This window comes from Cydia fagiglandana, chromosome 15 (assembly GCF_963556715.1).
Source record: "Cydia fagiglandana chromosome 15, ilCydFagi1.1, whole genome shotgun sequence".
NCBI lineage: Eukaryota > Metazoa > Arthropoda > Insecta > Lepidoptera > Tortricidae > Cydia > Cydia fagiglandana.
Window position 1 is genome coordinate 11,760,108 of NC_085946.1, and position 22,716 is coordinate 11,782,823.

A 22,716-nucleotide genomic window follows, 5' to 3' on the forward strand; every position below is an offset into this window, starting at 1 on the left:
CCTAATGTTTATTGGAGAAATGTTATTAAAAACATTAACTGTATCAACTAGTACAAAAAAATTGCGAGTTTTTATTTTTTGGAATTTTTAGACAGTTCGAGTCCCGGGCGAGGCAAGCGAGTTTTAGAAAATATTTGAATGCAGTTTTATTTCTTTTTAAAAATAAAGGAATGTTTCCTTTAAGTAAAATGAGCCAGCTTAAGGATTTAAGGTAGTTTCCCTCCAGGGCCCGACTTATCTTTCCACACTGTATACTCGTATATATACCTACCTACTATCTAAATGGCGTATTATCTATGAAAAGGGACCTTATTGTTCACAGCGCTTAGGCCGCACAACGTCATGCAGCATTGTATTTATATCGGAGCATCGTTAATAATGGCGTAAGCGCCATTGACAATAAGGTTCGTTTTAATAGATAACGTCAGAAATGTACTTATGTAAAAACTCATCATGACACAGATAATCAATCCAAGTCGGCTGAGTAAGGTCAGAGAGCATGTGATTAACACTTTTCACGTTAACCGCGTTATTAGAAATTGTAGGAAATTTCGCCTGAGCCGAGAGATGGTTGGAAATTAAACATGGCGACCTACGACTCGTGGCCTATTTTATAAAGCTACAAGTTACAATTTACAAGCGGAAGTCTCTTTCTAACCCTATGTGTTAGAACGAGACTTAAGATTAGAATAACCATCCAATCCATCCATGGATAGTAAAATGATAGATACTTACTTAATATTTTTACTTAACGGAGTAGAAACTGTAGAAATACTGGTATCCATAAGTAAGATATTTACATATAAACGTTGAAATCTGTCTGGCAGATAAATCTGTCAATGTATGTAATTATTTTAAGGAGAAGTAAATTTATTTAATTTATTTAAATGTAACTTTTTAATCAACTTTCAGCAGCCAGACTTTATAATGTGAAGAAAAAACATCAACGACCAGCGAAACTGATAGATTTTTAACATGGCACTTATACAAACTTCACTGTGAGTATTTTGCAGATACATATAAGGTACCTGCAAAATACAGTGACGTATTGCTTAGGGGCTGTCCATAAATTACGTCATCGATTTTTGGCGATTTTTTACCCCCCCCCCCCCCCTGTAATCATCCAAAAATCATGCTTCAAATGACCCGATTTCCTCCTACTTCATGCTACCGTCATCCGATGTCCAGACCCCCCCCCAATTTGAAATGACGTAACTTATGAATAGCCCCTTATCATTAGTGTCGCGTCTCTTTATTTAGCATTAGCACAGACAAAAAAGGCAAAATAGACTGCATTTGCGCGAATACGTATAATTATACAGTCTTAAAATTGAACGAATTAAATTCCCATTATAATGAACAATGAACCTATTGACGTCAGTATCACAAAAAAAATCAGACACCCTTATTTTATAAGCTTTTACATAAATAGTAAACTCATTAAAAGCGGTATAACGTCTTTTTGGCAAGGGAAACTTCGCAAGGATTACGTAATAAGCAATTAAAAAAACTGGTTAAGTGCTTGGCGGTGCAGGGTGTTTTGGTCAGTAGGTGCGCCTTATGGCTCCTCTACACGATGGGCCAACGCCGGCCACTTCAAGGGACGCAGCCATGCGGTAGAATGAGATAGCAATATCACTTGCTCCCTCTAACGCATAAATGTGTCCCTTGGAGTGGCCGGCGTTGGCCCATCGTGTAGAGGAGCCATTAAAATTACAATGTAGGTACGCATTACAATGTACACTCCGTTTCAATCTAATTAATTCCTTTCATAAACTAAGTAAAGTAGTATTTCTTTTGTTTTATTGCTTATTAAACAAACGATATTCATTCCAATTTACTAAAGAAATAAAGGAGAGCTTTATCCCCGTGATAACATAGTGTAACTGACACTGTCATTATCATACTGTCACGTAAACAAATACGATACGACCATCAATACCATCATATACTGGTGATGTACTGGTGTACTGTATATCGAACAAGGTGTCCCACTTTATATTGATGATACCTACTCTTCAAGTGACCTATATTTTGTGTAAACACACTTACAGCCGTATTCGAACAATGAGATACGTCAAATACTAGATATTGAAACGATATGGATTAGATATGTCAGTGTCAAACAGGTGTCAAAATTGACATTTCTTCAAACAAAAACGTCACTTTTGACACTTGTTTGACACTGACATATCTATTCCATATCTTTTCAATATCTAGTATTTGACGTATCTCATTGTTTGAATACGGCTGTTACTCAGTGGCGACAGCTAATTATAAGCTCGTTACTAAACAAGTGAACACGTTAACATCGTCTGCATAGGCGGTAAAGCAAGCCAGCGTCTGGCCCAACTTTATGCAAATAAATCGAAAGCGCCACTGACTACATTGCAGTTTGTTTGACGAAATATGGTGCGTCGTTATTCGTTCATATCGATAGCTATAGATTTATTTATTTCACAATATATGATTACAATACAGATAAAATTAATATCAATTTATAAGAATCTATATTGTGATCGTCAAAAATAAATTTCAATAATGCCAAGATAATCCAAATACATTAATTTCATTAATTATAATAATTATACATAATATGAAAAATTTCACCTCAGGAAGATCGTCAAATAATAACAATAATAAACAAAGATAATGTCAAGAATAGGTATGCGAATATAAATTATACAGTTATGTCAAAAAGTTCTCTTATTTAATATAATGGGTTGAATATAAAAAATAAAAATTACAGTTTTAAAAATAGCTTATGCAAGCTCTTATGAATACGAAATGTATTAACACATTTTATCAGTTTCAATGAATCATTAATCACATTAACACTAGGTAAATAAATTCACGTTGTTATTTAAATTTCATTAAGGTCAATGGAACTATTTTGTCCACGAAATATATTTCTTTCATTTTCTGTCGTAAGGAAAAAAACCATTTGCTTTTGATTGCTGAAACTAAAAGCAATCGCTGCTTTGTCGACGAAATTATCAATGTTGTTCGTTGTTCGAGAAAAACGTCGACGGAATAGCCCCTATGACGGAATTATTCACATTAACCTTACACGATTTTCGTATCACGTTACAAAAATAAATTGAAGTAATATTACTTGTATTGAGTTTATAAAATATCGAACGAAAACGATTATATATCGGTATTTTACCGTAACTTTACAAAAACAATCCCAGTTTTCATAAAAAACTAAACATAGAGACTGATAAAATTAACTCTGCAATGACATTTGCGATGACAATTTGTAGCAATGCCATCATTATCATGAATGTCAAATGAAAATATGACGTCTATAATCACAGCCATTCACTTTGTTTTGTTTAAGTCGGTGCAAAGTTAGCTTAGACGGTTTCTACGTAGGTATCTTATTTTTGCCATAGGCACGTACCTACTTACATTTTTTAGCCGAAAAGTTTAATGAACGCCTTTTGAAAAAAAAACCATTATTTTCTAATGTTAAGTAAAGTATTAGCTGAACGTAAAAGCGAGTTTGTCAGAAGGTAATAATAATAATGATTGTAAAGAGTCAAAAGTTACTAAGGTTTACTCGGGTAATTCCGAATGTCGAAAATTGTCGGATAATTCCGAAAAGAGACTTTTATTATGATGGCCTTAAAGGTGATTTTCATCTGAAATTCGGAATTGTCCGGCATTCGGTATTACCCGAATACACCTTACATATATACCATTACTCCAATCATTATTGTTACATTCTGTCCATACACTTAACTACATGTAAATTACGTGATTTTGTGTGGAAATTCCTATTAATTTTGATCCATTTTATTGCTAAGGGATAACAAATTTGTACCTATCCATTCTGCGCCTAACGCTAGTGTAGTTTGTACAAACGTACTTGTACATAACTAAAACACTGTTCAACGGTTTTAATGACCAATAAAAATATAATAACATATTTCATTAGTGAAATTCAATTACTATGCCATCGTAAAAACACAAAACTGCTAAGAAATTGCTAGTGAAAGTGTGCACCATAATCAGTCGCATATCCTCCGCGGCTCTGCCTGTGTGAGTGATTCTGGCCGGCGATCGCGGGCGCATCTCGTGAACATTTCCGAGGTATAAAAGAAGCGAATATAGTCTTACGTGGATCCATTGCTTTGCCCACCGGTACACCGGCCATATACCAGACACAGTGCATGTATGTGAAACGTTAATCATAGAAAAAAATAATCCAATTCATAATTATTTTTATTGCATTCATGGTCAAACTAATAAAATTAAGCCACAATAATAATCCTGTTAGAGTATGCCAAAAATTAGAACTATTACTAGTGTGGTGACGTGATAGTGTTGTGATTTGTGACGTGACGGATGACAGACTAAACGGTTTGTTTTCTTTTGACAGAAGGCGAGTGACGTAGACGCAAGATGCGGTGGTTTGCGCTGGTAAATACTTTTATTTTGTAAACATTGCAACCACATGTAACTGGGTTAATGTATTCATACTGACCTCAGACTACTCTGCTTTATCCTGCTTTATTACCTAAGGGGTTGTGCACTAATCACGCGAGGTGTTTTCGGCTACTTTATGACCCCCCCTCCCCCTTGGTGATATTTGGTGAGGCTTTCGGCTACCCCTCTACCCCATATAACGTGTATTATTTTTTTAATGTATCCATCCGACCGGTCAAGGCCACGCGCTCCAATAATTCGTAAAATAGACTCGCTATTTTGAAGAATGTTTGTTTAACGACACCGAGAAAAGGTACCTATCTACTCATATGGTAGGTATTTTTTCTTAGTTTCCTTCACTGTAGAAAAATACACGTGAGGTCTTCTTATACCTTTCTTATCTTATATCTATTCGTTTGGCGTTTGTCGATATACGATTGTCATCTTGGCTAGGCCCTCTGATCATCTAAATAATGGTGTAATAAAATAACAGATAACCTTTTAACAGCCTGGATGACTCCTGATTCTACTTTAACCATTCATCATCTCAGCCATAAGACGTCCACTGCTGAACAATAGGCCTCCCCCTTGGACCTCCATACGTGTTGGTTGGAAGCGACCCGCATCCAGCGTCTTCCGGCGACCTTAACAAGGTCGTCTGTCCATCTTGTGGGTGGACGTCCTACGCTGCGCTTGCTATAATATATGCTAATAGTCCGTGGTCTCCACTCGAGCACTTTTCGACCCCATCGGCCATCTTCTCTGCGGCTACTTTAACCATTAATTCCATTAATTTGTCCATTCAGGCATTTATGCCTACATTGCCTACTAATACGAGTATCATTTGCACCTGCTACTAATCATTAAAGATTTAACTGACGTATCAAATAAGTCTGCATGCTTGCTTACTGCTAATTATGTAGGTATTGTTATACATATATAGTTATAAATTGTTGTTTTATAAGTCAATTTTTTGTAATATCTTTATAGTTCGTTTTTTTAGCATTAGAAAGAACTCCACAGAAGCAAGCGTGCAGTTTTTATCAGGCTCTTTAATTGTTAATAATTATTGAATTACCTATCTAATGTAGCATGGTCAATACATATAATTTACTCCAAATTATTACCGCTATAAGTGTCGGATTTGGAACCACAAGCTTACTTCTGCGAAGTTCTTTCTAATGCTAAAAAAAAAACAAACTATAGACAATAAATACTATTTAAATCGAATATTACAAATTCAAAAGTAACTCTGACTGTTTGGCTGTTACCTCTTCATATTTAAAACGCTGAACCGATTGGGATAAAATATGGTATGGAGATAATATGTAGTTTGCACTCAAACTAATAATTTCACTAAATGGACTCGATTATCTACTCTTCAGCAAGCTGTAAAATGTCATTCTATGGAACTTGCTAACTATGTAAACAAACCGCCATATTGAAATTGTCTAAGAATGATGCATTACTATACTAGTGACCTTTGTTTACATAGTTTGCAAGTTCCATAGAATGACACTTTAAGCAAGTACCTTAACTAATAGTTGCAAATAGTTAATAACTATTTGCAAGATATTTCCTGCCAACTAAACGACGGCGTAAACCTAACTACTAGACAGTAACCAGTTGCACCACTAGTAACATCCAACACTACTATTACTTCACTACAAATGCCATGCGAGATTACGTTTAATGAACTATAAGTTCCTTGTTTTGAAACTATCTCGCACTCAAAGCGCGATTCGTAATGGCTCACGCCGGAGATTAGTAAATAATATAGATTGGTAGGAATAGTAGGCTCTAGGCGAACTGGCGTTTTTTACCTAAGAGTATATAGGACGACCGCTTTTTACATATAAACGTAGTTTCCCTTTTTCTCTCTTGAAAGCATTAAATAAATTATTTACTCTAGAGATGCAACGGATACTTGTTTGGCCGGATACCGGATACCGGATATTCGGCCTGACCATCGGCCGAATATCCGGTATCCGGCCGCCGAATATTCGGCCAGCGGAACTATGCTTACATTTCGGTTTTATAGGTGCGCATTCTACATCAGGTTCGACCTGTTTCCCAGTGAACGTTCGCGCGGACACATTTCTAGGTTCGAAATGAGTGCGCGTGCATGTCAGTGGAATGTTTAAATTGTTTTAAAATAATAAACAACTACGATTATGATCAAGACTGTTTCTTAAATCCAATTAGTTTATTCCGAAATCAAGCAATGTTACTATCCGGTATCCGGCCGGATAGTAGGTCACTATCCGGTATCCGGACGGATAATAAAATAATGGCCAGATAGGCCGGATACCGTATACTCTAGAGTATAGTAACCGAATATCCGGTGCATCTCTAATTTACACAATTTTATGTATATTTAATACAACTATGCCCCTTCGTTTCATTTTTTCAATTATTTAATTATTATAAGAGTTATATAGGAGCTTCCAAAAAATTATACGTATTTTTTCTGTTCCTTAGGATGCTCTTATACGTAATAATCAAAAAATCGAAAAAAAGCTAAACAGCCCCATCGTTAGGTTAGGTCTATAGCTATGGTTAATGTAGACCGAATTGCGTAAATAAAGTGTCAATATCCAGAGAGAAAATGAGGAGTATAAATAAGCGGTCATTAATTATCCTCTAAATCGTAAATCGCGTTACATTAGTGTGATCCAGTTTCATATATTTTATGAGGAGCTTTGACATCTGTTAAACTGTTTGACTTATGTTTTAGTAGATCTATGACCTGGATTCGGCAATGTCAAATGTGCCAAAAGTCTTCGACCTTAGTTTTAGAGCCAATCACTTAAAATAATAGCTATTTCTTCATTACCGGTTCCCTTAGGATTCAAACTTGTGCTTTTATACATAATTGCCGTCCTTATAGACTAGGTACGGCACATTCAAACGTTTAGATAATAATCCCTCACTTGGCACGTGGTTGCGGAGATTAACAGTCCTTAATTTCAATGTCTCTGTTTCGATTATAGTTAACTGTACGATTAACATTTGTAGTTCAAATTATTAGTACTGATTGCGAGTCATCGTGATTGCGAGTTTTACATTGAAATATCACTGTCATTGTAAGAGATGGGCTAGATTTGATGTGCATTGTAATTATATCGCGTATATTCACAATTCACACTACATCCCAACATTTCTTCATCTGATTTTGTATCGAAGTTGCTGTAGGTAACCTTTCAGAATATGTCCGAATGCGCTCATCGTAAAACGAGAAAAGCAAGATTGGGACACTGCGAACACGCACACAATATCTCGTTATTTCCAACAAAACAAAAGACTAACAGCCACACGTTTCCGCAAAATGTCTGTTTCGCAATGCATCTCGAAACCTCATTAATTCGCATTTATCTTCGCATCGTACTTACTTACCCAATTCACAAAGTAATTTGTGTCATCTATAAGATTTTGACGATGTTCCTTGACCTAGCCTAACTCTTACCTTTACTAGTGACTGGGGTCCTATTAAAAGACTAGAATTCTGAAGAATATCAGAAAACAACAGTAGATTGCGGACTTGAAGGACTCCTTACTCACACTATAGTCTGTACTTTAGGTATTTAAATAAAAGTAAACCAGATCTACCCTCAAATGGCTCCTTAAGCCAGTTGAGGGTAGATGAAAACATTACACGATAAAATAATGTAGTTAGGTTAAAGTCAGGTCTTTCAGTGACAGATCCAGGCGATTTTGTATTTGGTGGTTAACCAATAAATGTTAAAACTACCGGATTATATACAAATTATTTGTTTACTTTTATTTAAATACCTAAAGATACAGAATATAGATGAGATTCAGGCAAGAAGTTTCGCAACCCCGTGGATCCACCGTTTAACTTTCTCTAGATTAACTGTAACCTGCTCAATAAAAGCCGACTTGAATTTATTGAGGAAGTCGCATTGTATTACGCCTGAATTGGCCTTTGTGGGGTAACTCTACACGCAGAATCACAGATTCTAAAACATGAGGCAATTTGAGTATAATTCGTAAGTCAGACGTAGTGTAGTATACTGTACCTATACGTAAGAACATTTTATAAGATGGTATAAATCTCCATGACATCACATAACTATAGGTATACTTTAAGTTGACCGCAGATTAATCGAGCTGTTAACATACTTTTGAATACCTACCATAAAAATAAGATAACCTAAATAACATCCCGTAACAGACGTAATGATGCGGAATCTCGATCTTATTTACATATCACTAGAAACCCTAATTATAACCGCAAAATAATTATGTAACATTTATGTAACACATATGCCAATGTTATAGTGAGGTAGTTTATCAAGAGATCCTGAGGTCGTGGAAAGCGAGGGTCGCGACTCGCGCCGAGAAAATAGCGTTTACGTAACAGCTGCACTATTCAAGTCGCTTGCTGAACGCTGGCGAGCCGAACGCTCATGTGAATCACCATAAATGCGTTTACTGAGCATGTATATCTTTTAGAGACATCGGGGCCACGGTTATAATGGTTGACTTGAGCGTTCAATTCTCTAGCATTTGGGGAGGATTTGTCGAGTTGCTTTGAGATAATCGCGCGCGCATCGCGAGAACGTCGATTATTATGTTACTTTATGAGCTTTTAAAAGTAATGTATTGCAAAAATAATTGGAACAAAATAATAGGCATTTCTTTTCAACTGTATGAAGTTAGAATATTAAATTTATGATTGTATGTAACTATGCGAATTAGCCTATTTATTTTGCACGCTCGGCTCGGTAGTTAGTGTGATTTGTCGTATTGTAACATATTAGGTGTCGTTAGATTTGTATTCATTATGGAAGTGTCATTAGCGTATAAGCATCATGTAAAGAAAATCGAAAATAGTTTTTTTTATGAAAGACAATTGCGGCACGCAATTGAAATGCTCTCACTTATTGCCTATACTATACGGTTACGAAAAGAAAAGTTTTGCAACATTGGCTAAGAAGATTACAATTGAGTATTTAATTTATTGAAGAGATTCATGGGAATGTGACATACAGGTTTTATTTATCGTAGCAACTGTCTGTATTTATTCGGGCAGGATATTTTATTTTCGTAATATTTACGTAACGACTTCAATAAATGTGACAGGCAGGTATTTATTGGTTAGGTTGCATTAATTTCTAAATTTTATACTTGTATTTAGAATTTTTGCCTCTTACAATACTAGAAGAAAATTTTTGATTTTTATTATCATGACGTATAAGATATTCTATTAAATTCACATAAAGACTTAGAACTTTCTTACCTAACTATAAAAAATATGTTTAAAGATTATTTGTGTATTATTTCAGATATTGGTGGCCGCTGCGTTATCAACAGCGAGCCCCGCTCCCGAACCCAAGAAGTACAAGCCTGAAGTAAAGGAACCGAAAACAAATTCAAGTCTCACAAATGAAGAAAGGCAATTCCTGAGGGAGGTAGAAGCAAAATTCGGAATCAAGTCAGACGTGCCTGTGGACGAAGAGAAAAATAAGTCTGGCAATGAAACAACGAAACTGCCACCAAAAGGAGACTTATCTAAATTGCCATTCCCTGCAGTTATTGCTATTGAAATAGTAAACGACACGGACTCAAAGGGAAAAGGGAAAAGAACCATTGATGCTAATTTGGGATATGGATATAGAACCAACACTGGTTATAGTTACTCCTATTTCGGAAAGCCACAAGAAAAAGGAAAATTCATGTTATACCCATATTCGCAGGAAGATATTCCTCCAGCGAGTGCTAATGGCCAGAACAACCAATATACGAAAGGAGGTTATACAACGGCTTCACCAAATGTAGAGATCCAGCCGTCACAGGCTTACGAACTCGTTCCAGTTAAAGAAGAACAAACGAACTCTTATGAATACAAAAAACCCTCGGCTGAGTTTAAATCTAACTATGAAAATGTGAAGGGATTAGAATCTCCTCCACCGCCGCCCTATAAACCATCGCAGTCTTCACCCTCTACTTTATACACAACATATAATGGAGATCATTTTTCCGGATTGAGTGGTCAATTTCCCTCAGTTATGCCTAACTTCTTCGTAGATTCATCTCAACTCCTCAAAAGCCCTCAGTACCAGAGTGCTGGCATAACTTCAGATTACATCCGATCACACGGACCTCAACTAGAACAAAAAGTAGTTCCTGTGCTAGTTTTGAGAATCCCAAGCTCGTATCTTAAGAATCCATCAGCTGAGTTGTATGCTAACTTACCCCAAAACTATCCGATATCTCAGTATTTGAACAATGTTAATTTGCAAGAGTTAGTCAATCAGTATTTTGCTAAGATTGGATATTCAATGGCCCCTCAAATTATGTCTTACAACCATTCGCCTTTATCAGCGCCTGTATCTGCAGCAGCAGTTGCTGCACCAGTCTCGTCTCCTGCGTCTCAATACGAACCCCAACACTACGCGAACCCGTACGTGCGACCATCTTATACACAGGCAGATTACTCCGGAGTTCAATATTCCGCAGTTCAGCCCGTTATGGCTAAATATCCTTCAAAGTATTCTTCTCCCCAGTATTATATGATGCCAGCTCAAGCGGTTTACCAACAGCAGCCTGTGCAAAACCAGCAATATGAGTACCAATACCAGTATGTACAAACCCCAGAATCATATCAACAATATTACGTTGATAATGTTGATCCTGAATATCAGCAAATTTTAAGTCAAACTCATGGCCAAACCGCAGCAGTAGACCAAGAATCTGCCGTTCAACATGCTCCTACTCATGTACAGTACGAGGAATCGCAGACGCCTTCCCAACAGCAAGCTCATGAAGTCCCCCAGTCTCCTCATTACAGACCACAACAGCTGCAGTCACAGCAATATGAAACAGAAGCAGAATATGAGCTACCTAAAGAAGATCATAAAGATGATGCTCCTACAAAAGTATCTGTGAGTTCCTACAGTACGCCTAAACCGCAATATGGAGCTTCTCAAGAACAGCAGCAATATTACTCTGCTAAAGAACCCATTCAAAAGGAAACTATTGCAATTTATCCGTCATCTCCCAAAAGTGAAATGATACAAAGATACCAATTCGATCCTCAATCAGGTCATTCGCAGAACTACTATTATCAAAAACAAGTTGGCGATGATTCTGCCAGCAAAACTATCGTCATCTCGGAGAATTATCCCAGCCATGCTCACACGATTGCTACCGTTTTACCCTTCCACAAAACGACGCCAAAACCAAGCAAATCAAAGCAATCTGTGAACTACGTTACTCCTGAGCCATATTCTTCAAAATACCAGTCAAGATATAACATTATGGTTCCACAAACAGTTCTTGGAGGTGCAACCGCATCCAATGAAAAAGTATCCTATGTCAATTCTCACTCGTTACCCGCGCACTACCTTCGAAGTGGGTCACAATTAAACCTTGAAGAGGAGTACACAAGCGGGCACCATCACGTACCTGCTAGGAGTTCACAAAAGGCTCCCTCCTTCCCAAGAAACTACCACAGTCAACCGAAGCGAATGGTGAAACAAGAGAACAAACCAGAGAGTTCACCGCCATCATCTTCGAGGAAACGAAACGACAAAAATGACAAAAAGAAATCATCATAGAATAGCAATTCTCATACCTATTTAAATTTTAATACTCCTGTAAATATAGCGTTAAATATAATAATAAGTTTTTTTACAGATAAGTTGAGAATAGGTAGATAATACAATTTTAAAACAATTATTTGTAAAGGATTGAAAATTGTGATACAGCAATTAGTATTGATAGCATGCTTTGATAATCATATTTGCCCATGCACATATCATTATTAAGGCATGCTATCAATAATATAAAATTCATCCGAAATCCGCCGCTGAGAAGTTACCATCATACGAGTATACGAAATTAAAGCGAATATTTGGTTATTGTCTAGAATTCCAAATCGGGAAAGAAAAATGCAATATTACTCATAATATTTGAGAAAAATAAACTGTTATTTATTTTATTACTATCAGACAAAATTGTTATGGCTGTTTCAGAGTGCAATATATTGAAATAAGGGTTCAATAAAATATTCCAATTAATAAAGTACCTTATTATCCTCTAGTAATAGAATGTAACGTTAGTATAAAAGAGCCGAAGCGGGGTGTGATTATTCGTCACATTTTTTTTACTCAAATAAATTTATTATATTTTTAAAACATCTCCTCTCCTGTAGATTACTACAACTAAGGCAATTGTTGTTTCCCAAATATTCACAACAGAGTTAATTTTAGACAATCATAATAAATAAATAAATACAATTTAATGAATATTAAGTAACCGGCCTAGTCCTACGTACAATAAGCTCTAGATACCTAAAGGATTTGTGTTGTGGGTACTAGAAGTACTAGAACCCACAAATTATAACGAGATATATCAGAATGGAAATATACATATAATATAATATTTTCATATAACTACCAGACACGACCAACCCAGGCGGTTTTATGTGATACTAGTATACTTACATAGGAAACATTCATAAAGGTGACATTCCATTTCCAACTGCAGCTGCAATACTGTTCATTTTACTATGGAAATTGATCATGACAGCGACGCGTTTCCATAGTAAAATGAACAGTATTGCAGCTGCAGTTGGAAATGGAATGTCACTCTAACTCAGGAACAAATGTTTGTGATGAACACATCAATATATGTATGCCCTTACCAGGATTTGAACCTGGGACCTCCGTCTTCGTAGGCAAGTCACTGCCCCTGGATCAGCCCTTGACAACAAACACGTCTTTAGATCAAGGGACCCTAGATCTAAAGACGTGTTTATTTCGTACATAATTGCAGCGCCATCTGCATTAAGCTTTGCGAGTTTATCCTTATTGAAGAATAAAGTTTGTTATCCCTTATTATTTTGTTACGTATACAATACACAATAGTAGTTTTTGTTACAAGGGATCAAAATGATAATTATATTTCCGTCAAGGGCGTACATTGAATCCTGAATGAAGGGATGGATTCTACTATATTTAGAAAGTAGAATCCTGAGCGTAATGAGGGATTCAAGATTAACATCCAAGACGAAATAATTTTGATACCGTGAGACACCTATAGTGCTTTTCACATCAACTATGAGGAAAAAAATCTTAGTTTTGACACATTCTGATGCTTAAACGGATTATTTAAGCCAAAAAAATTATGTGCAAAAAAATTTAAAAATAGTGTGCTAAAACAGAAAAGTGTTACTTTGATCCCTCGTAGCAGGGAAGAAAAGTGCCACTTTGATCCCTCCTAAATAGCAGGGAAGAAAAAGCTCTTTTTCGAATAGGTGGTGTGAAAAGTATTTTGATAGACCGGTGTACTACATAATCTGCCGCCTTAAGAAAAAAAACCATAAGTGAAAATTTTTGCGAAATTGAGTTATTGACACCCTCGAAATCAGGAAGAAAAATGTGATTTTTCTATCTAGCAGTTATTTCTCTATCTCTAACAGGTCACGATTTAGACAAGCATAACTACACACCAATTTGGTAAAGTTACTGCCTTTTTGAGAATAAAAAAGCATAAGTATATATTCATAGACAGAAAAGTACTAAATTGATGACTTGTGTTTTTTTCCTTTGTCTTGAATTTGAGCCCAACAATTATTTCACAAGAAGAAAAACCATAATATTGGTTTTCTATAAAATTTCTATGTAAAAAACCCATAAGTTGACAGAAGTGTTCATTCTTGTTAGTGTAAAATAATTATTAGTCATAGCTCTGGGAATCTGAAAAAACATAAGTTGCACGTTATGTTTTTTCTATCTCGTATGACTCTTCCTTGTGCTTTTTCTGCTTAGTGTCGGTTGCATATAAAGTGAACTTGTGCTTTATTTATTAAACGTTGTGGTCAGTTATGCTTTATCAGGCTAGTAGGTAGTCCCCCTCCGGTCCCCTATAAGGCCAGATTTTGGCCGTTTCACTCCTGGTTACTTTCCTTCGGAAGAGGTTGCGCGTACGACGCACGTATTAATTACTACTTCTGTGCCTACTTAAAAAAATATTAGAAGTGTTAATGTGTATACGTGATTGTAATAAGTGTAAAAGTTATTCGTAAGTATACTTATATCCATGTTACGTTTCTCATATTGTCGCGTATTCCAGATTTTGCCTATATTTTTGAATTTCTTTAGGTATACATATTTGTAGCGGGCATTCTAGTAGGTACCTACGTTAAGGCTTGGCGTGCGTTTTCAAATGTATACCTATGCATATCTGGAATTAACATTATTTCTTTATTTATATTGGTGTTAAGTAACTTGTTTATTGAGATTAAAACATATTATAACCCTAACCACGGATTTAAGGTACAATGGCTTAAAATAACGTGGCTTAAAGTTTCGGTCCTATGTGTGATCACTCCGGCACCACCGAGCTTTATGTATGTTGCAAAATAACACTTACAGTTTTACATTGGCACATGGATTAATTTTAGTATGGGATACACCGCCCAATGTCATGCTTGTTCATGAAACAGGCATTTCCCAACTATTTTTTTTTCATTATGTTTGTTTCATGAGTATCGCTTTGTTGTTATTTTTATGATTGCAAGTTTTGTTATAATGAAATAAAATTGATAATTTTCTGAGTGTTTGAGCTGTATCTAACATTCTAATTCTAACTTTATTCTAGAACGCAAAGGCGGTTTGTGCTTGCTTCTTGGCTGTGGGTGCGTTTTTTTTTTGTTTTGGTTATCAGATTACTAACGGTCGTCCAGGAGCAGACGGTTGCTTCTTATGGCCAGATGTGACGTTCAAGAAAATTTTCATTTCATTTGTACTTAGGTAGTGCAATCTAATTGTGCATTATTTTAGTTTTATATTACATTATTAATCAAATATCTCTTAATAATATCTCATTTGTTTTCTTTAAATAAATAATTCGGAATATTCATAGTATTTTTATGAACTCCTTTAACGAGATAAATCATAATTTGATAACATTAACTAAGCAAAAAAAACATAAAGTACCCAATTGTGCTTTTTCAGCTTCGAGACCGGTCAGCAACATAAGCACAACTGTGTACTTGTGTTTTTATTTCTTAGACATCGTAGTGCAAAACTAACACAAAAACCATAAGTACACACTTATGTCATTTAATGTTAGTAAAGATATTTTTATTTTATTTATATCACGAGGCAGTACCTATTTTTTCTAAATAACTTATTTAAATAAATAGATAATCGAATAATTTACAACGCATAAAAATTCTACACAATTACTTTGTTTATTAACAAAAGTTTCAACTTTGTGCTTTGAATTTAACCTATTTGAACAGGAGTGCAAAGTTTTTTGGCTTTTTCTCGAAACTTACTTTTTGTCAGTTATGGTTTTTTTTCTTAAGACGGCAGATATGTAATAGATCCGGTTTTCAAGAAGGTGGAAAAGGTTTCGGAAATTTTAAGAAAAAGTCATAAGAAATACAGGAAGTTCCCATAAAGCAAGAAGGAGCAAAGTTTTGTACGAAACACTAAATAATTGTGTTTAGTCAAATCTATGGACTATGGACTAGAAATAGAATGCAATCGATAAAACATTAAAAGTTGAGCAGGAGTTAAACTTAAGAGAAAAAATTTCCCGTCAGAGATTCAAAAACTATTAATACAAAGTCAAATGATGCTAAGATTAATGAAGAGATGGCGCTACTTAATGTCGGCATGCGAACTATTTGAGTAAGAATTTCTTATGGGAAGTTCCCACCTTGTCAAACAGATGGCAGCACAGGTTATACTCATAGCAGTCACAAATAGTGTGAAAGGTAGAGGGCTAAAATATACGAGTAATACTCACTTGAAGAGGGTCGCGAGAATGTTGTCTTATTAAGAGGGTTGCGATAAAATAAGGTTTACAGCAAAATTATCGTACAATTTTGCTAGAAAATATTTTAAAGCGACAAAAAGCTTCCAATTAACAGAAAATAGTTGTTATGCATGCATGCAATTATCATGCTGACAATCATCAAGATTAAATTAGTGGTGAAGTACGGTTAGCATGTCTCTGTCTATTTATCTCAAAAGTAGAGTGATTATATACTTGCACAATTTAGTATGAAGGTATGCGTCCATTGCTAATGCATGCGTTTTCTTACACATGCGAATAGCAAAAACTAGTGGCAAAAGTACAATTTCAATAATTAATTCCATTCTTCCGCCAGGGTGATGTAAATTTTCCATGTCAGATACGTCAACATATCAGGGGTAGACATAAGATAAACATCGATTGTTAGGGTTGATATTTTGCGATTGCCAGTGCGGTGGTGTGGCTTCTAAACCGGAGATAGTGGGTTCGAACCACGACATAAGCCAATTTTCTGTTTGTTCGTAGGTACGAAGCACAGCATTAGGTGCTCGAACAGTTCAGAGTATTTTTCGAGAAACTAGAAAAACTTCAGTAGGTAAGTATAAATTATTTAATGGTTACCTATTATGAGAATTCCTCCTTTGGAACGCAACAAGGAGGAAATCACGAAGGTGCCAAAATAAGAGAAAAGAAAGAAACTTAGGCCACACAATCCCTAATTTCTTGTGCCTGATTAAATTAAGGTTCAGCTAAATTTTCTGGAAAAGAGCAAAAACAGTAAAAATCCTAAGTTTTTTAATATGTGGCATAACATAAGTTATTGCAGTTTTAATTTACTCGAGTTTATCTCGAACCATTGAACACCTAAAGTAGGTAATAAGCGACTACCACTGCTAGTAGTTACTAATTAAGGGTCAATATATGTAGGTATAATACCCAATTAACAAAAGTATAAAAAAGTTTCAGAAGTTACTTTAAGCGTTTTCATTAAATTATATTCATAATCAGAATAGGAACTCAAATGAAAAATTACCACTGCCGTGCAAAATAAATAGGTATACCCACTTAAACACATGTCGCATACGGTTGACTTATTTCAGGAACATAATTAGCGACTTAGCCATATCTATCGACTCCTGTCCGATCGGCGATTGCGTAATTGACCAAAGCGTGTCATTTCCTGTTGTTTTCCCTTTAAGCTTTGTAAACACACGGGTGAGCATTGCGACAAGGGCTAGTCAGCCATGCTATACTACTTGAGAAGCACCAAGGTCCAAGTCAAGTGAAGTCCATTGGTCATTCTGGCATTTTCGGCTAACCTTAAAACCGTTAGAGCGCAAGGAGGAGAATATGTGAAAACGATAATTGACTTTTCACTGGCATACATACAGTTTTTGGTAAGAGTTTGAGAAACAAAAACCCATAATGGAGACAAGATGAAACCCAAAATTTTTAAGTACTAATGTATGTTCTTAACATACTTAATACAGAAGTTGAAATGACTATCAGCCTGTTCTTTTTAATGCTTTAGGATTGTAAAGTATCATAGACTTTTCACTGGCATAAAAAAGAACTTAGGTGCCTATATACCATCCCACACTGTTAACTGTACATCGGTGGACCTTATGCCGTTTGTAATACTTACTTGTTATTTAGTTGTACATTATTAACATTATTTAGGTATTTAACCTTATAGTTACATATCTATCCATCAAAACATAACATCGTCACAAAACAAGCCCGTATGTCCTCACTTTAATAAGAACTTCCACTAGACTTTAGACGCGCCTTTTCCTGATTCCTCACAACCGGTCACTTATACCGGAATACCGGAAAATGAGCTGGGAAATGAGAGTGAAAATGCTGACACTAAGCCAGCCCCTCGGTACCTCCATCGCGCAAACGTTTCAAGACGTAAGTATACGGGAAGTTTCAAACACTTAGGCTTATTATCTATGAATTAACACTGCAGGGATTGTCGGCACCATAAGATTATTAACATTAATTGAGACCTTCCGCCTTGGGAATAAAGAGTAAAGTCGATAGGGTTTTAGAACTGCAAGGCATGTGTTACAAAACATGAGCAAGTTTTTGCGATATGCCGTCATTATAACTCTGGGCAAGCCTTCCTGTTTAATCCCCTTAGCATTTAATGGTAAGATTTAGGAGTAACGAGAGTTCTTATGGTAGTATCTATTGCCGTTAGGTATGAATTTATAGTTATTGATTGAACTCACCTCGTTTTTTTACGTCTAAATATATTACGTATAAGTATTGCTAAGTTACAAGACCTGTATAGTAACAAACAAAATTTACTGTAAGATGTGATATTGATGTCAACGTTTATATATCGGGTGACGTAACGCTGAAAATTTGAATTAAGAAAATTATTTTTGTACTAAAAGCATAAAATGAATAACTAAAACTGGCTGATGGGCGATGGCTGTAATATTGATATTATCGTACAGTAATTTGTAGGCATCAAATATACTGCGGCGTGACTAACGCAAATTAAATTTACACATGTTCTATTTTACAACTTCATTAGTGCATATCTATAAGTAACAACTTATCTACCCGAGAGCTCATGTCTCCTATTTTCTCTTCCTTTTTGTCGGCCCCTCATTTCTGAGGATGGTGACCATTTGACCTGTGATTTTTTTTCGTCGGTGTCGAACTGTCGACCGGTAGGCAAGGATGGAGACACATCTACTATTACAAGTAAATTGAAACCTAGCATTTACGATCGTGTTAACCTGATGACGTAAGGAATAGCTAAATCCATCTCAGTCTGCAATAAGAATGTATGTATACATTATGTCTGTCACATTCTGTATAAGTAGGTACGGATAATAATTACGAAATATAGAAGACTTATAAACTCTAGGCAGCTATTTAGGTAGATAAATCTATAAAATAAAAATACAATATTTATTAGATAGATTTCGTAGGCTATACAGCTCCGATGTAAGTACCAATAGTATTGTTTTTATCTGACTCAATTGCACATATTATTATTGTGTGATAACGAACAATAAAACTTCAGATTCATTCATATGAATTAAATAGTTACGTATTGCCCATCAATAACAAAGACAATGGTTTTATAACAATTATACAAAATGCGTTCCATCGTGATGGAGTGCTTTCCCTTCCCACACCATAGGTACTACTTTAAAAAGGTGAACATTAATGGCATTCTAATGGCGCTTACATCTTATACAACATAAACAGATGTCTGATATTTGTATTTCCCATTAGTTTTACAGGAAAATATTTGGTGCAAGTTTGAACTTTACAGCTCAAGCTTTAAGGGAGCTGCTGTGATAGCTTTGTCCGGTTGTTTATAGTTTGTTCCTGCAACATAAACAAGCCATAAGAAGCAGTTACTGAGAGTTAGAGACCGATTATCGCAAAACAAGGTTCAAAGCTTCAAGTAATTCCTGAATAGTTAACGATAAGTTATTAATAGTACGTATTACATATTGCGCTAAAGTATGTAAACAAGAGCGACACAAAAAATAATAAAGTTCCGAAAGTTGCGAATGAATTTTGCCCGAAGCGGTGAATGTTTCCATTTATTTTATTTTATATAACAGATATAGCCCACAACGAGAAACAAGATTAAAATAATGAGGTTCAATTCGCATTATGATGTGCCCTTGGAAAATTGAGTCGAAATTTTCCGTTTCCAATATGAATGTTCCATAATTTCCTTTAAAATGTTCCGAGAACTTTTCAGATTTTGCGCATTAGCACATCTGTAGACTCAAATATAACTATCGGGAACAGAAGTTACAATCTTCATTTTTCAGTAGGTATATATATTTGTAGAGGGTTAAAGTATTTCAGCCAAATTTATTTTCCTGAATTATGTTTGACCATAGAGAAATAAGTACGTACTTCATGTTCTATTCTATTATGGTTTGACATAATTACATGTAAATTGTTATATCAGTAGCTTTACCTGTCAGTGACTTGTAATAAGAGTCTACGGTGTCAGTGACTCGTGGTAAGGATCTAGAAGCAAATATTAATATGCACACAGGCGTTGGTCATTGGAACTAATTAGAATTAGAAGCTAATTACATAGGTACCTACCTTGTAAGTTTTTATCTCATAAAATGCTTGTTAAGTATGATATTGAGTGTTAAAAATATTAGTACATTATTGCTCTCTCATAGAAGTCCAACAAACGTATACTACCTACCGGTCACGACTCTACCGATCTTTGACCTCGCGTGGGCTACTACAAGATGTCGTAACAGAAGCGTTTGTAATCGGTCAAAATAAAGACTGACAATGATAAAAATTTACAAATAATAAAAACAGCCAATGATAAAAAATGAGAAGGCAAATTAGCATTCCTCCTATTTTATTTTTGTTCGTGATTTACTACGACTAATATTAAAAACGTATCTGCTGCTTAAAAGAGTCTGAGGCCCGTTTTTCACAATATCATCTCAAGAATTTGCACAGGGACAAAAGCTACTGCCATCTGACCTAGCAATCCGGAGACAAAACTAATTTTTATTCTTATTCTGGTCTTATTTTCTTGGAAAATAAATTAAGATTAAGATTAGTTTGGTTCCCGTGTGATGTTTTTCGTCGCCTAAGAGCAACCTATAAATACCAAATGATATTTAATGAATACGAGTAGGTACATTAAATAATAAATGGTGTTATTACTTTACTTATAGTATTTTATGCAACCGTTGTTTAAGAGAGGTCAAAAAAGGCGAGTGGCGTAAGTAACAATTTGAGGCGAAGCCGAAACATACAATACTTTTTCTACGACCAAGCACTTACTTTGAAATCATCATCATCATCTCAGCCTATATACGTCCCACTGCTGGGCACAGGCCTCCTCTCGAGCTTTACTTTGAAATAAAATTGAAAATTTAACAAATCTTTTTAATTCAAGAAGTAGCAAAAATGGAGGGTACGGGCGGGAAACGAATGAATGAATGAATGAAATTAAAAAAAAAACATGTCTATGGTTCACTTATTTGTCAGAGATGACATTTAAAATAAGGTTGGCAACACTGTATTTCATTCAATATTTTTTAAGAGATCATTACACGAAGTATCGTTAAATCGCCAAAAAGATACTGCGTGTATGCACAAATGCTTTTTTGGGGAATAGACTAAAGACTTGTCTTGACAACTATAAGGTAGGGTTTTAAAGGTGTGTGCACGACCCTTTAAATGACAAATAAAAGTACGGGAGTAGAAAAAATAAATAATACCGGCATTTATTGATTAGGAATCTTAAAGACCACTTTTGGTACAACTATACTACAATCTATTTACCGCTTTAGAAATAAATGGCATTATGACGTTAGCGGAAATAAAGCCTTACAAAAATGATTTATTTATTATTTTATTTAGTAATTAAAACTTATTTAAATAACGGGTGACCCTAGGGCTGGCTCATTCCTAGGCCAAAGAATAGGCATAGCTATTCAGCGTGGGAATGTAGCCAGCCTTATGGGCACCCTTCCGCAGGGGACAGATCTGGGGGACCTAAGGTAGGTGGGTAAGTTTTATTTATTTATTTTATTAGTTTTAGTTTTAATTTATTTAGTTTATACTTAATTTTAATAATAGTTTGTATAAGTTTTGTTATTGAATAAATTGCTCTACTTAAATCTATCATTACAGGTTTTACCTAATGCGATAGATAAGCAACAAACCAATAATCAGAGTTATTGACAATATAAATAAAACTTAATTTAATATTAACATAGTGGCCTTTGTGACCAGGCCATGATGACCGCACCTCTGTATTTCGACTACCAGTCTTTATATTTTACTTGTCTTCAACTGGAAAAGCAGTAGAAAGAGACAGAGTAAGGGGTATAAACGGGTAGGGTTATGCAGCGATTGCTCTGGCTCGGGGGTAACTCACATTATCCGTCTGATACGCTATGGTTGTCAAACTGTTGAAGAGCGAACTGAGTATGTTTGTAAACCATTCACGGTTTTTTTTATCGGGATTACGGAATATTTTAAATATAATTGTAAGGCTTTTATGATAATGTTTTAGTTTCGTTTGTATTTAAATATCAATTAACATAAATATGCTGTGAGTGGTCATGGGACTTATTTTCTTAGTTTCGGCAATAATTAAGTTTTTCAAAACTCATATCATTTGATATTAACCAAAGGCTTATCAGTTTTGTGAATATATCATTTACAATATTAAAAAAATGTGTTTAGCAATTGCTGATCTAGAATAGGTAAGTATATGCTACATAAACTGGCATAGTAGGTACCTATGCTTCCTCTGCATTAGGTTATAGATTCTCTCGCAATAACGATACCACTTTTGGGCATGGGCCATGAACATCCAAACTTCCATGGTCAAGGAGACCATCGAAATCATAAAAGAAAGGAATTTCTACTAATAAGATGGTTTTCAGCTGCTCACAAATCGAAAATACGCGTTTAAAAAATGGGAGTTGATAATAGACAATAGAAGTT

General features: G+C 35.3%; 1 protein-coding gene across 1 annotated transcript; it reads left to right on the plus strand.

The window, feature by feature from the left end:
• Nucleotides 1-4,327: 4,327 nt before the first annotated feature.
• Nucleotides 4,328-12,483, plus strand: LOC134671355 (uncharacterized). The gene is made up of 2 exons (XM_063529191.1): nucleotides 4,328-4,428; nucleotides 9,744-12,483. Exons 1-2 carry the CDS (start codon nucleotides 4,411-4,413, stop codon nucleotides 12,015-12,017), a joined length of 2,292 nt encoding a protein of 763 aa, XP_063385261.1. The 5' UTR covers nucleotides 4,328-4,410; the 3' UTR covers nucleotides 12,018-12,483.
• The last annotated feature ends 10,233 nt before the right edge of the window (nucleotides 12,484-22,716 follow it).